This window comes from Herpailurus yagouaroundi, unplaced genomic scaffold (genome assembly GCF_014898765.1).
Source record: "Herpailurus yagouaroundi ecotype Mexico unplaced genomic scaffold, PumYag 187, whole genome shotgun sequence".
Taxonomy (NCBI): Eukaryota; Metazoa; Chordata; class Mammalia; order Carnivora; family Felidae; genus Herpailurus; species Herpailurus yagouaroundi.
Genome location: NW_024412418.1, coordinates 4,194,294 through 4,212,355, shown reverse-complemented (window position 1 = coordinate 4,212,355; position 18,062 = coordinate 4,194,294). Strand labels below are relative to the sequence as shown.

The window sequence follows — 18,062 nt, the reverse complement described above, 5'->3', positions numbered from 1 at the left end:
AATATTTACATAAAACTTGTTATCCCGTTTTACAGACAAAAGACTGGGGGCTGGCAAGATGTGGTAACTTGCTGGTGTCAGATGTGGATTAGTAGCTTGCCAGGAAGTGTCAGGAAGCACCTGGTGCAGGTCTAAAGGGAGAAGGAAACAATTCTGAATTGTCCCCTAAAGCCACTGCTTGATTTTAGGGTATGTGCTTACCTGGGAAATTGTGAGAAGGAAGGAGATGAATATTGTCACAGGCCAGCCACTGCCAAAATGCCACACTATTAGCCAAGCCAGAGTTTCTAAAATCAAGATCTGGGCAAAGTGAAGGAAGAAGAACACTGGGTTGACCTTGAACATGTTCATGGCCTCTAATGTTCTCCGCAATTCTCGGAAATCTTCCACCAGCTGGGACTGAGAAATAAATGTTCAAGGAAGGAATTAGTTCCCTCAGGGAGCACAAATGAACACAATTAATAATCTCTTTTATTACTTTATTAATACCTTACTTTTATGAATAGAAATTTAAGGATATTAACAAATTTAATTGAGCAAAATTAAAAACATAAAACTACGAGCAAACAAAACCTTTTAAAAAGGTTATGATAATTTTTTTTTCAGGAGAAGAGAAAAAATGGGTAGTGATTTGTAAACTGTCCTCAAACTGTTTTGGAACTCAGAAAGAGTAGGGTTTGGCGGGGGGGGATTCTAGGGAGTTATTGTCTAACAGTTGTCTTTTAACCATCAGTATTGTTTCAGGTATTGATTGATCACCGATTATGCTTCAGGGAACTGTGTGGTCTATATGGACTTGTGTTACCATACTTAGTGGTACACTTTACACAGAATTTTCTACTTCATCATCAGATCAGTTTGTGCAAAGGGCCCTTTCATTAAAGATGATTAACATAGAAAAATGCAGTTCATGTAAATTAGTTCAAAGGAAGACTTTCCTATGAGCTGCTTGATGGGTCCCTAGGCACAAGGCAGGATAGTGTGTGTGTGCTGATGTGTATGTGTGTCTGTGTGTGTGGGGGTGGGTAAGTTTCCTTGTCCTGTGTGTGTGTGACATGCATATGTGCATGTGTGTGCATGGTCAAGGCTAGTATTGGTTTACAAGCTTGCCAATCAAACTGGAGAGTCAGTGCAAGAGATGGGAAGAAATATCTCTTAGCTTAATGACTAATGGGTTTGAAAACAGGACAGTTGACACAGCGACCAGGGTATAAGAAAGAAAACAAGACTGTTCAAGGAGATACACAAAAGGAGAGAAATTTGTAGCATAAAATGTAAAAGCTATGAACATAATTCTAGAAGCAAAATTTTCATTTGGATTGGGGCCAGAAATAAGTGACTTGGAATCCCAGTTTTCTGATACACCAACTATGGGACTTTCAGATAGCAATTTATTTTCCTTGGACTATAGTTTCACCAAATGTAGAAAGGGCTTCTGTTATGATATATTCACATCTTTCATTCAATAGCTATTTATGGAGTCCGTACTATATGTCTGATCCTGTGCAGGTGGGTTCTTGAGTACACAGAGATAAGCAATATAGATAGATAGATAGATAGATAGATAGATACATACATACATACATACATACATATTCCCTGCTATCATGGAACTTACTTTAAAAGGGAACATAGACACAGACATCAAACATTTTTATAATCAGTCACTGGACAAAAATTGTATCTAGATATATCTGGGCAAAAAAAGAGGTACTTGGAGACATGGAAATTCTGTTTGGTACAGGACCAAACATTTCTTTCCTTTTTACACAGAGGTTTAAGAATTCTGAGTGTCTAAGGAGGATGACGTTATATTGTAATATGTAGAAGCTACTCATTTATGGTATAGCAGGTTCACCCAGCCATGATGTCAGGCATCTCACAGAAAATGATCAATTCTTGGATATGTCAGGAAATGATCAGCTGGCCTTTGTCCTCATCCCTCCACATGTTTCTGAGTCCTGAGACCCCACTCACACTTTTGTGTCTCTCCTGGCTAGGCTCTTCTGGGGCAAGCTCTCCGATGAGCAGCAGCTTAAGGTACAATTTTGCAATGTCAAGGTCCAGGTGCATGGCTCTGAAGACATCCTGTAAATCACAGAGAATTGATAGAGGCTTAGGAGACACATGCTTATCTACAGAATAGTCCCCTTCCTTACCTTATCCTGTGCCCATCTTGGGAATCAGCAGACTCTATTACAGAGGATTTCTTCTAACCCCAGGTTGATGTCTCCACTTGAATAATCAAAATTACCCTTGGAGATACTTTGTGAAAGCTTCATGCTGGAGATCCCCCAGCTTGATGCACTGCTTCATTAGGCAAGCCCAACACAGCCAGGATATTCCTGATCATTGGAAGGGATCGCTGTTTATTGAGCACCAGAAGAATTAATTTGCTGGAGTTAATAAGCCATGATGAATCCTTAAAGTCCAACATCAGGCTTGGTGGAAGTTGCCCACACAGAAACATGCAGCAACCATGACTAGCTGTGAAAAGCACATCTCCCATCAAATCTCCCTCTTGGTTCCTGGCCAAAGCCAAGAGGAATGAAACATTTGAATTAAGTTATTTTTTTAAAAACTGGTTAAAGTTGACATTGATAGTGTAGGATTAATTCACAGGAGATAAAGGGAGCACAGCCCTTGAGGTCTGAGTTGTCTAAAGTACACGCTTTTCACAAAGTTTTTCACTGGAGGGGTCTCATCACTCTTTCTAAACAGTGCTAGGGCAGTCTCTGCAAGGGTTGTGACAGCCAGGCACATAGAGGTGACCAACTGCTTTCCCCCATCTCAGGTCCATGTTAAGCAGCACCTTGTGGGTAGAGGCTATGTGAAGTGTGGTGGTTCCTATATCCTGCTTATATTTGGAACTAAAAGATATTCTCTTTCCTTCCAGGGATTTAAACCATTTTGGGGGAAGGAAAATTCTCCAAGAGGTGGACTTTCTAGGCTTTCTGCTAATATGACTTTGGGTACAGGAGTTATTAAAAGTGAGGGAATATAATCAACATCATAAGTTGAAAACATGGAAGCCACACCCACGACTCTAAAGTGCTGGTATCCCATAGTACTGACTAGGAAAATGGACCCTGGAGTGGCCTTTCTTCATTTAAATTCTGGTTTCTACTTACTAGCTGTGGAGCTATGAAGCTGTGGACAAGTCTCTTGACCTTGTCTGTGCTTCTGTTTTCTCTAACAGAAGGGTGATGACAATAGCCAACCAATTCATAAAGTTACTTTAGGGATTAAGCGAGTCAACATATTAGCCATCTTTCTTGTATGTATACTTCTAGCGCTAAGAACTTACTACCTACATTCCCTTCAATACAGCACCTCAGAGATTTTCTTCCTATACTCCAATGCTTAATGTGTAATGAACTCTGAATTATTTTAGTGAATATAATGAAACTTCCAAGTTCAAAGTGCAAAGCAACTTTAGATACATCTAAGAACTATGTAGAAGCCTACTTTCTAAGAAGGTGTTTATGTAAAGAATAACATTAATTAGAAGGGTGCAATATCAGCTTTTTAGACTGACTTCTCCTTATGGTCTCTAGGTTCAATGATATAAAAAGGGCTTTGTATTTGCTAGAACCAGTCCAGTCCCTACTTTCCATTCTGCTTCTGCGTACTTTACTCTGACCCCCTTTGGAAATGCTATACTATACAATTTCACATTCTACAGCTTTAAAACTTAGTTTCCTGAGCCAGGAAGACAGCCATCCAGTGATTAAGAAGGCTATTAAGTATTTCAGAATGATCCATAGTGGCAAAATATTCTACCTGTTCTTTAAGAGCAGATAGGATGGAAAACATTCTGGTGGATCAAGATAAGAAGGTAGAAGAAAGGTAAGCCCTTGAAATTTCATTTTACTATAAGCAGTCATTCAGAACCCTGGAGCAGTGTGCTGACAAAAACATTCTTTTGGGTTCATTGTTTGTTTGTTTGTTTGTTTGTTTGTTTGTTTGTTTGTTTTGTTGGTTGGTTTTGGTGGGGGTTTATTTGTTTGTCTTTTGATTCACAGCAAAATCCATAGGCAACACTGCAATAACAGATCCTAAAGACCAACAGAGTTTTTCCAGAATAGTAAGCCTTGCCCTGCCAGGTGGACCTCTTTTCATTGTACTGATGAGCAGTACAACAAAGGAGTTTATGTAGTCTTAGAATATTCAATGTAAAAGAATTTCCTAATAGAGTCTGGATATTGTGGAAGTTGTGAAATTCTCTTTTTGAAACACCTGTAAAAACAGGTTATGTTATCAACACACTTGGGCAAGTATATTCGTGCTGAAGGAAGGAGAGGGGGTAAAATGAAGGGGAGAGGGGATAGTTCTAACTTCTGTTGAGCGTATCTTGTGTACCAGACAATCTATGGGCCAACTCATAATCATCACCTTAGATCTGTGAGGTTCCATCATTTGTGCTATAAAGATAAAGATACCAAGTCTTTGAGGAGAGAAAGTCTTGTCCAAAATGCCACAGCAAATAGGTAAATAGTAGAGCCAAGATTTGAACTAAAGTCTATGTGACTTTAAAGCCATGAAGCTGTAACAATTTATTCTATCCTTAACATGTATAATTCTTTTTCTGAAAGGCCTCTCAAGAGAGAAGTGATGCCAGATTGTTTGGGGTGATGCAAAAATCTGTATGTATCTGCTGGGCATATAGTAATGATACCTCTCCATATTAGGTTTTAATCCCCTGAATTGCTTTGCCTCTGGCTTCAACCTGCCTCTCCAGGCTTACCTTTCACTATCACCCTTCATGAGCCATTTGTCCACCAGCCATCTTCCCATTCAATGAACATTCCATGCCTGTCTATTGTTCTGAAGCTTGGCACATACTGTTTCCTTTGTCTTAACTACCTTCCTCCATTTTCTCTCTATAAATACTCTTCCTCACTCCTCAAGATTCAGATTAAATAATGCCTCCACCTAACTTAGAAAAGTTATTTACCATCTCCTGTGGCTCCTGTAGCCCCTAGAGCTTTTCAAATTGTATTATAATGAAACTGTGTACCTTCCCCCTTCTCTAGTGGTCTTTGTGTTTTTCTTTTTTAAAAATTAGTATAATATTCATATAGCCTTATATTGGCTTCAGGTGTACAAAAGAACGATTTGATATTTGCATGCATTGCAAAATAATCACCACAATAAGTCTGGTTAACATCTGCCCCCTTACATAGTTACCAAATTCTTTTTCTGGTGATGATGACTTGTAAGATTTAATCTCTCAACACTTTTCAAATACGCAACACAGTATTATTAACTATAATCACCATGCAAAACATTACAACCCCCGTGATTTATTTATTGTAGCTGGAAGTTTGCACTTTTGAACTCCTTCACCCTTTTATCCCACCCCGTACCTCCTGCCTCTGGTAACCACCAATTGGTTTTCTGTATCTATGAGCTTGATATTTTGTTTTCTTTCTTAGATTCCACATATAAGTGAAATCATATGCTATTTTTCTTCCTCTGTCTGACATATTTCAATTAGCATAATGCCTTCTGGGTCCATCCAGGTTGTTGCAAATGGCAGGATTTCGTTCTTTTTTATGGCTGAATAGTATTCTATCGGGTGTGTGTGTGTGTGTGTGTGTGTGTGTGTGTGCGCGCGCGTGCGTGCGCACGCATGCATGTGCATCACATTTTCTTTATACATTCATCTGTAGCTTTGTAGCATGTACTGATATCAGGGAATCCAGGTGGGTTATTTCTCAAGATTGCTTTGGCTATTTGGGGTCATTTATGGTTCCAATACAAATTTTAGGATTATTTAATCTATTTTCATGAAAAATGCCATTGGAATTCTGATAGATAATGCATGGAACCTGTGGATTGTTTTAGGTAGAATGGACATTTCAACAGATTAAATCTTCCAACCCATAAGCACAGAATACCTTTCCATTTGTTTGTATCTTCCTCAATTTCTTTCATTAATGTCTTAGTTTCTAGTGTGCAGGTTTTTCACCTTCTTGGATAAATTTGTTCCAACGTATGTTAGAGTTATTGAAGACGAAAGCCATGTACTATTGATTAAATTATTCCTACTGTCTCGTTTTGCCTGGAATATGGCATGTGGCTCAGTGGATGCCTGATGAATAAGGGAAAGGAGGAACGAAGAGATGAATATAAGCTTTCTCTAACAAAGAAAAAGTTGGGAGCATTCAAAAGTGTTGAGCTTAGAGGATACAGGTCTTAAGAACCAGTATCTCTTCCCTACCCAGCATTTCCCATTTTCATCTGTTAGCTTTTTGACTCCCTTCTTAACCATAATCTCTACTCCTTAATCTATTCATAAATTTGTACCAACATTCATTTCAAAACGGGTTATTTCGATACAGGCCTGAGACAAACCCCTGCATTTACAAACTTAAGTACTATCAAGAGGTCATCCCCTGCACAAAGGCACCCATCCAGGAGGCTAGGTATGGGCTGAAATCCAGCAAACATTCTGTTTGCCAAATCTTGTGCTGCAACCACCCAAGGAGTGTGCCTTCCTAATTCACACTAAGGCACAGTGCAGGGTAGCAAAGGACTAAACTGCCTTATATTGGGGAAATTACTTAATTTCTCAAGCCTCAGGGTTTTTTTCTAAATGAGGATAATAATGTCACCCACTCTGCCTAATGGGTTTACTAATGCTTGCATTCATTTATTCAGTCATTCTGTAAAACCTGATTGAGGATCTTATCTTAGCCTAGTAGCTAAGGGATTTGGTTTTGAAAGCCAGACCAAGTAAATAAATTAATAAGTGATTGCACTTTTTGTATTATATTTAGTTTGTCTGGGGGAAGAAATTCTGGAAATAAAACACCAGTGAGAAATATATATACACACAGTCACAAAACAAGGTAACTAGAACATGGATTTTGATTTACTCACCTCACAAAAGCTCACCAGACTAGTCAACATCCAACCACATATGCATTCCCACATCTCTGAGTAATTTCTCTTATGCTTACTCTTCTCTGGTCTCATGTGCTCCAAGACAAAGGCTAGAACAAGCCCCCTCATATTTTGGGTAGTACATGAGTTGTGAGTAGGTCAGTTTGTAAGGAGAATGCCGTCTTTGCCCTTTATCTGGGAGAAAGCCTTTTTGGAATGGAGAATGTTCACTTAAAGTCACCCAGATTCCCCTTCACCCACAGGAATAAGCAGAGGGTTATTTTTCCACTGCCACTCATTTAATTGTTTGAGAACTTTCATTATTTGAAAGCTCTTCCCTATACCAAGGTTTTTTCTGCAATACTTTCTGCTGAGCTCCAGCCCCAGTTCTCTCTCTCTCTGCTCTCCCTCCCAAACCTGCTCATCCTCCTGGCTTCCCTATTCTGTCATGGATATAGTCACCTAGTTCACTATGTCACATATGCACAAGTCAGACAGACTGTTTCTCCACGATTGCTCAACCAGTCACTCATCACATTTTATAAATTATGTCTCATAGACATCCTTTGCAGCTACCCCGTCTTTTCCATTCCTGTGGTCAGTGCCTTGTTAGGACTTTCAACATGTTCCCTGGGCTCCCTCCTTCATTTTGGCTGACTGTTCTTCAGTACAGCCATCACTTAGCTGCCAGACTGGCCTTTCTGAAAGAAAGCATGTCCTCATGGCCCATCTTCACCTTTAGTGCCTCAGCACCCCCTCTCTCTACTTCTCCACCTATTTTCTACTTGAATCGTTGTTCTGGTGAGAACCAGATAATTTAAGAAATGTTGACAACCCAGAGAAGATGCAACTACTCGTACTGATTACTACTTTCACTTTCACTAATGCTTAGAAATCTGGGTTGGTTTTGTCGTGGTGATTGCCGATGGGGATGGATGCTGTGCTAGGGAAGTGTTATTATGTGTAGTGGAAGAGGAGAAAGAAGAGGAAGGCATGGCTCAGCTCTCAAGAACCTTCCTCTCCCTCTCCTTTCTCTTTTCTCTTTCTCTACCTCTCCTTTCTCACATTCTGTCCTCCTTATGCCATGATAGTCAATGACGCTAATTGAGCACATACCATGGGCCAATATTGTGCTAAGCAAAAGAAGTGGTTAAGCTGGGATGCCCATTCTGGCTGGGTGTTTACTCCTGACGTGAATCCTGCTTTCACTCCACCTCTGTGAAAAATCCTCTCTTCCTCCAGCCCTAACCTCACCTCCACTGACTGCATGCCACTCTTCTGAACTGCATACAGCTCCCCTGTCTTCCACATGGTAGTCCTCCAAATAGCTGGATGAACTTTTCTATATTTCCTCTAAGTTTTGGTTATCCTTTCCCTGTCATATTGGCCTTTGACCATCATGAGAAAGAACTTGAGCTTCCCAGTGTCTTTCTTAGAGTGGGGACTTCAGAGATAATAAGTGGGTTGAACAGCACTAGGATACGAACTTGTTTTCTTTGTTCTAGATATTTCGTTCATGTACATGTATCACAAGGTTGCATTTATGCCTTTCATGGAACCCAGAACATACTGTTGTCTTACATGAAGACTGTGCCCAACTATTGTTTCATAAGCATGTCTCATCCTCAAATGCTTTGTAATCCTATTTTAACAATTGCAAAACAGCCCATCATATGGATATATTGATAACTATATAATCAGTTCTTCTTGGACTTACAGGTTGTTTCTGACTTTTCCCCAGTGAACTCTTCTCAGGTAAAAATACTGGGCCTAGACTCTAATTATTACCACCATGCCGTTAGTTTTAAATCATATAGTTTGAAAACAATCAGACAACTCATATGGGAAATAACAGGAACTTATGTACCCATTTTGTTTTGTGGATTTATCTGTCTTGCCTTTTGTTTGGAGAAAATTACAACCCATCTCAGAACTAAGTAATAATAAAACAAAAGCACTGCTATTTTTTTTTTTTAGTTTTTAATCTCTGCCAAGCGAGATGAAGGTATTATGATCCCTAATTTCTAGATGAGGAAGCCAAAGCTTCAAGAGTTTCATCAACCTTCTCAGCACATTCTTAGTAAGTAGTTGAGCTCAGATACAAGCCAACCCTTTTCCATTCCCAAACCTTTACTCTTAATCATTATGCTGGACCCTTAACAAGGGTTTTAGAATAGCTGACTACATGAATGAGTGAATTAATGATCTATCACTATTCAGCATTTATGAGGAAAGTAGAAGCTTCAAGGAGAGTTTCCATGTAAATAAAGGAATGGTGCTCTTCACTGGGCAGGTGCGGTCATGGGTTGAGGGCCAGCTAACAGAGACTATGCTTTCTTTGGTCCACAGTTGCCTTTCAGGGCACAACCTGCAAACACGTCTTAGGTTGTAGAGTAAGTCTCTGATTGTAGGTCCTTTATGTCCTGCCCTCCTTCACTAGAGAGAATGATGCTTCTCCACCATGGGCTCCTCTGTTCCCAATCAGACACCAAATATAATCAAGATTTCTAAGCTGGTGGTAAACAGGAAATAATAATCACACCTCTGAGGCTATGGATGCCAGTGAGATAAATCATAATAGTTAAAATTTAATGAAACTTTATTAAGTGTTTGGCATTGTGCTAAACACTTTACAAGCATTAGTCCCATTTACCATAAACCAGTTAGATTGGTAAGGTCATTTCCATTTTACAAATGATGAAGCAGAGGCTGCAAGCATTTTAACAACTTTCCCACGTTCATATATCCAGGTGCCAAGCTCAGGCTCCCTGAATTCTGAGTAGCTATGGGGTATTATATTTGTCAGAACTCATCTGGAGCCTCCCATTCTTCTTGAACCATCTTCCTTTGCAAGAATCTTTTCTCCAAACATTTTTGGATTTACTTACATGAAGTCTAGGGTACATGGCTGGCCACGCTCAGGATTTTCATTCTTAAGATATGAATCCCAAGGTGGCATGGGTATTTTATCCTAAAGTCCTGATGGTTTTATTTTATTAATTAATTCCACCTTGTTGGCTAGAATTGGATGTGGAATCATGTTTTTTTTCCCTAACTTCTTAGAGATAAACATCATCAGAAAATTAAAGATTCATCAGCTCAGCTGTCTCAAGCTGAGTGAGTTTATCAGTTATTTCCAAGGTGGTTGAAGGCCTGCATCTTTGTCAACACATCATCTGAGCTGATCCTGTGACTTGGGTTAGAAAAGCACTATCCATAATTGTAGGTTTGTGTTATTGTTATTAACATTTTGATGCCTATCATGTGAATTGCTGTCTTCCTTTTACACACCCCATTTATAAGAGTCTGAGAAATTTCTAGATGGGCACAGACGTGATTTTTCCCAAATTTGACTCATGCATTTGTAACTTTCTTCTTAAAAGACAGTGACAGATGGTAGCCACACTTGTGGTGAGCATAGCCTGGTGTATCGAGTTGTTGAATCACTATATTGTACACTTGAACTAATGAAATGTTGTGTGTCAACTATACTAAACCAGGAAGCAAACAGTGACTCCAATTCAAAACACAACACCAAGAGAAAACAAAATCCAAAATGCACAAACAGTATCCACTGTCAGCATCTGAGCCCATCCCAAAATAGGAGCTAGTCCTTGAGGCTTATTTGGTTTCAGGTTCTTGCAGGATAGGAATCCTGAAAAATTGGTTTGGGAGGAGATGAGCAATTGTGGAGTTTGAGCACGTACTCAAAATGCTTTGGGGATGAGAGCCAAGTCCCAGCCACCCACCAGTCGGAAGGGAGAAGGCAGAGCTTTGAGTTCCTTACCGTGGCATCTTCCCCAGCATAGTGGTTGAGGACTCGGCTCCCCCCTGGATGCTTGTTGGCCCAGCCAGTAACATCGTAGACCTTGCGATTGATCACCAGCCACTGATCAGCCTTCTGATTGTGTTTCTGGATCTCCTGCCAGCTGTACATGTTGAGACTTTTTCTGGGCACACCACACTTTCCATTTGCCTCCTGCTTTACAGAGATTTCACCTCTCCCATTTACTACTGGTTTCCCATTCGCTTGATACTTCTCACCCAGGTATGGCTGACCCTCTCCTACAAGGTCCCCATTCCCTGCATGCTTGTCTTCAAGCTTCGTCGTCATTGTACCCCTCTGATTTCTGGGTTGGCTCCTGAAATTTCTAATATTTGCCTCTGATTAGACCATAAAATGACACTTTTCCTTCCTTCTTATTCTGCTTCAGTAGAATACTGCAGTAGAATACTACTGATGCCTGCACAGAAAACTTTTTAACCTAGTTATCTCTTCACCGTCCTGACAGTGAGCTCATCCCCAGCCTCACACTTCTCTGTCTGTCCTGATTTTCTCTGCCCTGCTAGAGGCTTGGTCACCTTCCTTCTCTCTGCTGGCTGATGTCTTAGCAGCATCCTCTTTCATCATTAAATGTCCCCTGGTAAAGAGCTTGGACCAATCACAGTTGGTCTGAAAGTTGTGGCCTGCACCCAGGGCCGTGGGGCAAGGCTCAGGTCACAGGGCTGTCCTACACTGCCACTCCATGGAGTTGGGTTCACCAGCTCTCTGGCGTGCCTGTGGATAGAGACATTTAAGTTTCTTAATTCCACGTGTGGTTGAAATGTATTAAATTGTCTTTCCATCATCTCTGTGTAATGGAATTGCCCCAACCTCTGTCTGAATGATATAGTTGACCCTTGAACAACACACAGTCAAAAAATCCACGTATAAAACTTGGACTGTCCCAAAACATAACCACTAATAGCCTAGTACTGAAGAAGCCTGATTGATAGTATAAAAGGTCCATTAACACAGATTGTGTATGTTACATGTATCATATACTTTACTCTTACAATAAAGTAAGCTAAAGAAAACAAATAATTAAGAAAATCATAAGGAAGATAAAGTGTATTTACAGTACTGTACTGCATTTGTTATAAAAACATGGATATAAGTGGACCCACAGAGTTCAAACCTGTGTTGTTCAAGGATACACTGTATTTCATTGGAACCACATCCCTCTCCTCCAGGCCACAGAGGCTGATCCAGGAGAGCTACCCAACCTAAGCTGAACCAAGATCTCCTTCTGGAATTGTCTAATATCTTGAATCGAGGAGATGTAAATTTAAGATATTAACAAGGGTTACTTTCTATCATTTGGACTGGGAAGCCAAAACGTTTGTCCGTACCAAGTGCAAAAAGTAAGGAGATACCAGGAAAAAAATTTCAAGTTTATAAATTTCGGAAGTTTTCCTGGATAGAATTCTCATAATACTACAAAGACTGATACCACATGCTCCATGAGAAAATGGAGATTTGTATCGTGTTTACTCTTGTATCCGTAGGTCTAGCACAGTATGCATTTAATAATTATTTGTTCAATGGTTGAACAAGTAGGGCACCAAGCAGAGGAAATAGCTGGATGAAGGAACTGGACATCTGGTCCCAATTACCTTGATCCTGGAAGGTCTTATATCTCATGGAGGATTATTTGACTACCATAGCTGATTTCATCAAAGTTCCCCAAAGAATTTTGCTGAACAGCAGGTACTTATGAACCTTGCCCTGTGTTTCCACGAATCCCCCTACCCAGTAGTTCACTCACCTCCCAGTTCAAATTCGATCATATATTTTATTAAATGGGTGTTTGAGGTAACATCGATTTTCCATTCATTCAGTGACCACTTATGAAGTTCAAATATGTGTAAAGCACAGCAAAAATTGATTGTTTCCTCTGCTTTAAAAGTGTCCTAATAGGAAAGCAGTTACTACCTGCTTCAACAAACAAAATAGCAATACCTACTTTAGGATCAGCAGTTTCATGTTATCATCTCATCATAACATAAGAAATCTCCCACGTATATATGTGAAGTCATGAATTCCATCATATGAGAGACTCAGAGAGTGAGGATTTAAAAAAAAAAAAACAATTTTAATTATCCCAAGCTTGAGTAATTTATCTTGACTTTTTCTGCTTGCTTCTCAGAGAGGTGGGGCACAGACCTCATCTGAGATAAACTAGAAGATGATTCTCTGGCCATAAAGGTAAATTGCATTGCTGTGAATTATGAAGTTGGATGTGTAATTAGAGACCCTAAAGGTCATGGGACTTGTGGCTGCCTGTTCAGAGGGGTGGTGGCTGACCTGTGTTAAAACAAATGCTGAACCACTCATCTGGGCTTCTAGTCCCCATTACTGATTAACTGGATGCATTTCAAAGCCATTTTCCCCTTCTGGGTCTCCAAATCCTCACCTCACATTGAGAGATTGCATCAGATAAAGTTGTTCTCAAACTTGAGAACTTGGAGATCCCAAAGAATAAGAAGCCAAAAACTATCACTTTGGCCGATTATTATCAGATAAAGTTGTTCTCAAACTTGAGAACTTGGAGATCCCAAAGAATAGGAAGCCAAAAACTATCACTTTGGCTGATCATTTGGTATCAAAATATTCAGGACCACAAATACAAAACACTTGAACACCAAATTGCATGGCAGAATTTGCTAGAAGTTGGTCATCCTAATACACATATTATTTTTTATAACTCAAATGAAACCAGAATCCTTCACAGAGTACTTGTGGATGCCAAGAAATACTATATTGGATAGTATCTGAGTTTCCTTCCAGCTCTCAGATAAAAAGAAACCATGTCTGAAAAACTTCTTTTTTCTTTTTCAATAGTAGAACGTAGTGATTCATCATTTATACATAACATCCAGTGCTCACCCCAATAAGTGCCCTCCTTAATACCCATCACTGATCTAGCCCATCCCCTGATGAATCTCCCCTCCAGCAACCCTCAGTTTGTCCTCTGTATTTAAAAGTCTTACCGACGGATGTTGAAACTATTGTGGTAACCATTTGTGGTAACCATTTCACAATATATGTAAATCACATCATCATGCTATTTGCCTTAAACTTATTTAGTGATGTATGTCAATTAGTTTTTAATAAAACTATAAAATATTTTTTTAAAAAAGAAACCATATCTGATTTCCCTGGTATGATAATTTCTTCAATGCTCTTCTGTGACGATAGCTGAAGCACACTTCTGATTCTGCTCTATCATATGTGGAGATTAAGCCTACAGATAACATGAGATTTCATAATAAACACTCCTCTCCTGAGAACATATGTGGCAAACATTTAACTAGGCATTTTTGGACCATCCACAAGAAAGGGTGAACGTGTGACCTCTGCCCACCGCTGGTTTACCATCTGCTACCCTTTTGTATTTTCTGTGCTCCTACACTAGACTATGTGTGGACTCACAAAGGGGACTCCGTGCATGCTGGCGCGTGCCACCCTGCCTACCTGGGGACTCCTGTTAATGCTTCAAAACTCGGGTTAAGCAGCACTTTTAGTTTTTCATGATCCACCTTGCTAGAGTTGGATCCCCTCTGTGCTCTCCCCGTCCCTCCAGCACAGTGTGATTGTAGCTCTTGTTGCGTCTTGACTGAACTGTTGTCTATTTCCGCCATGAGTTCGTGAGTTATTTGAGGGACAAGCCACTTTCATTCCTGCATTTTTCAAACCTGGCACAGCCTAATCCTCAGTACTTGAGGACAGAGTGAATGAGTGGCTCGACGGATAACAAAGACTCAGAAATGTTCACATTCTCCTCTGTCATGTATTCTCTGTGATGAACGGGGCAAGTCTCAGTTAATGCCTGGCTCCCTTCGCATATTGGCAGTGCCAGGCCTTGGGACTCATCTCAGTGCTGTCCCTGCTTCTTCTCTCCCACTCTCATTAGAAGTGTCCTTAGGTCTTTCATTCCAGGTGTGTTCATTTTGTTTTGTTTTGTTTTTTTGTTTTTGTTTCTGTTGTGTTTTTTTTTTTTTTTGGATGTGCTGTTCACAGTCTTGTGTCATCTGCATCATCTTTAGATCTGATGATAAATGGGAAGCCTGCAAAAAAGGAGGAAAGGTGATTTCTGAAGGCTTAAAAAACCCTTCAGATGACAAGACAAAGACGCAAACTTTGGGTTTCTAACAGGTGTTTGCTGCTGCAAATGGCTATTTCATGCCTGCGGGGAATGATTTCAGTAATAAATACTCAGCTCTGCAGTTGATTTTCTGATTCTTGTAGTTTTGTTACTTTTTATGGCAGAAGTATTAGGTTCCAAAGTGTTAATTACCATTTCTCAGGCAGTTTGCACAGCTGACCCTTAGCCTGGTTTTGCAGGAAAGATTCAGAATAGTTAGGAACCTGCTCAAAGTCACAGAGCTAGAAAGTGACTTGACCAGGATTTGGACATGGCTCCAAATGGCTCCAGCTGAAGCTCTTTCTATTTTGTCACAGTGTCATCTGTCTATAACTAACTTTATTGGATGTCTGTTTGTTGTCAGGCTGCATCCTGGTAACCCTCTGTGTTTCACCCTCTGTTCGGGCAGAGCCTTTAAATATTTCATAAAGGAATTTCTTTTCAATTTCTGACCTCGTGTCTGTGCGTCAATCCCAAACTGGAGGAAAGGAATACTGAGGATCTCCCAGTCCTGTCCTTTCACCAAATCAGGTGCCAAACACTCACTGTGCCCCTGGCATTGTGTGAGGCCCTACAGGAGATGCCAAGATCAGTAGATTAGTTCTTCCCTTACAATATATAAGGGGAACAAAATAATTTTGCAAATAATGATAACACAGCATCTTACAACTGCCATAAAAGTGGTATAAAACCCACTGTGGGGAGTCAAAGTTGGAAGAATTCTTATTTGTTTGCCATGAGAAAGGAAACCTTCATAATGGAGATATCATAGAATTAGACCATGAAAGACGGAGAAGCTCTCCAATGGCAGTTCTCAGGGAGAACACGTGGGCACAGGTGATAAGCAAATATTTACGTTTGCAAAAATAAAGAGCAGAGTGTGGGAATGAAGAATACTCAAACTTTCTGGGTCACAGCATGAAAAAAAAGCAGGTTTGGAGAAAAAATAGGAATTATTGCAAAGGTTTGGATCACAAAAGGCTTTGAATACCGAGCTTGAGTAATTGAATCCACACGTTCTTGGAGATTCTGGGATTTCTACAATTTTATTTGTAGGAGAACCTCAGATTGTGTGTGAAGAGGCATGTTTTTGTAAGAGCTTTATTTGAAAGATGATGAATTGGGAAAGACTGAAGAAAGCAGACTGGAATGGGGAAAGACCAGAGGCCGAGAAAACAATGATGGTTTGCACCATGGATTAAGGTGAAATGTAATAAGGATTTGAAAATGACTAAGAGTGGTGAGAGTAGAGGGGGAAGGAGGTTGGCATCTCCTAGCATTTTCATCACAACCACATGCACCATGCCTTGACTCTTGTAGAGATATCAAGAAATGATATTGCTTGTAGCAGCTCCAGTTGGTAGAATTGACAGCTGCAAAGATTCACTTTTTCCTTTCTTCACTTAACACTGTCAAATGTAGCATTTATTACCCTGAGCACGTAGTCCAGATTTCTGCTTTGTCTCATTAGCTGGGTACAAAATATAAGTTGGTGAAAACCCAGCGACACTGCATTTAAAAAGAACATCAAATATCTGAAGAAAAAAAATAAACTTACTGAAGATTAGAGATGGGTGACTTATGGACTACTGGAATGAGCCCCAGAATGGGAACCAGGAGGTTGGAATTTTTGCAATGGTCTGTCCCTATCTAACTGTGGCTTGGGGACAGCCATACACTCTTTCTGAGCTTCAGTGTCCTTCTGATCAAAGGGTGAGGTTGGGGCTCTGTAGGCTTTCAACTCTTCCCAGTGATAGAGCCCTTGGTTCAAGTAAGTCCTTGTGAGGAATCCAAGACGTAAAACAGATACATGAGGGGTGCCCCAGTGGCTCAGTCAGTTAAGCATCTGACTTTGGCTCAGGTCATGATCTCACAGTTCATGGGTTCACACCCTACGTTGGGCTCTGTGCTGACAGCTCAGACCCTGGAGCCTGCTTCGAATTCTGTGTCTCCCTCTCTCTATTCCCCACACCCTCTCTCAAAAAATAAATAAACATTAAGTTTTTTTTAAACAGATATATGAAACATGCAGTGGTAAGACTGGGGTGAGAAGCTTGAATCTTGCTTGGCCTCTGTATAAGCTTCCCTGCCTCCAATCTCTGGGGCTCTACGAGGCATATCAGAATTCTAGTGACATTGCAGATTATTAGATCATCTCACATATTTCTTTAAGCTCATCATAGTGACTCATGAGTTTCCAGGCAGAAGTTCCACATTGAGTTACTTATTGCTTTCATGATCCTGAGTTTTCCAGAAAGATAAAGTTACATTCTATACATGGCAGCTTTCTCTCAATGCCTTAGACATCTCAAATTTCTTCTTGCTTTGAGATTTTGCTTTAGTTGAGCCAGGGCAATCTTTTCCCAAGTTTCTCCATATTTTCACATGATTTTCTTCTTTCTCATCATTTAAACCTCTATCTAGATAGGTTCCCAAGGAGTCCTTCCATTAGAGGCCAATTTGCCAGGAAGCTCTTCCTGCAAGGGACCCCAGGAATGTGCTCACACAATGATATGTTTGGAAAAGTTACTTGATTATAATGACTGTGTCCTCCTTCTCTCATTTTTCCCACTGTCACACTTTTCCTTGTGGATATCTTTTGAAACATCATGCCTTAATTTCCCCCTCCACAAAATGAGAATAATAACAGTGTCTAACTCCCAGTGTGCTTGTAAAGATTATGCATGCTCATACATGAAGAATGCTTAGAACAGTTAGCAACTGGTATGCAATAAATGCTCATTATTTTATTGTTGTCACCATCCCGAGAAATCAACACAACAGTAGACATCCTGCTGGGCTTAAGTTCAGGCCAGGCCACCATAGACTGTAAGTAACTTACTAATACTAAAGTCTCCCCGCCCCCTTATCTGAAACTTCATGTTCTGTACTTCCAGTTACCCACAGTCAATATAGTCAGGAGTCAGACGATCCCCTTTCTGATGTATTTTCAGAGGGTCAGTAGTAGCTTAACACCACATCACAATGCCTACATCATTCACCTCCCTTCATCTTATCAGGTATACATTTTACAATCTCACATCATCACAAGAAGAAGGTAAGTAGAGTACAATTAGATATGTTGAGAGAGAGACAGAAAGCAAGACACCACAGCACATAACTTTTGTTACAGTCTATTGCTATCATTGTTCTTATTTTTAGTTATTGCTAACCTCTTACTTTACCTAATTTATGGATTAAGCT

General features: G+C 40.1%; 1 protein-coding gene across 2 annotated transcripts in view; it reads right to left on the bottom strand.

The window, feature by feature from the left end:
• The window catches only part of LOC121043425 (fatty acid desaturase 2-like protein FADS2B), a 30,315-nt gene extending 19,044 nt beyond the window's left edge, over window positions 1-11,271 (bottom strand). For both annotated transcript variants that reach the window (XM_040495141.1, XM_040495142.1), the window contains exons 1-3: window positions 10,679-11,271; window positions 1,978-2,088; window positions 202-399 (exon numbers count right to left, since the gene is read on the bottom strand). In XM_040495141.1, coding sequence (XP_040351075.1) covers window positions 202-399; window positions 1,978-2,088; window positions 10,679-11,005 — 636 coding nt within the window. In that variant the 5' untranslated portion in view covers window positions 11,006-11,271. The remainder of the gene's footprint in view (window positions 1-201; window positions 400-1,977; window positions 2,089-10,678) is intronic.
• Window positions 11,272-18,062: the final 6,791 nt, after the last annotated feature.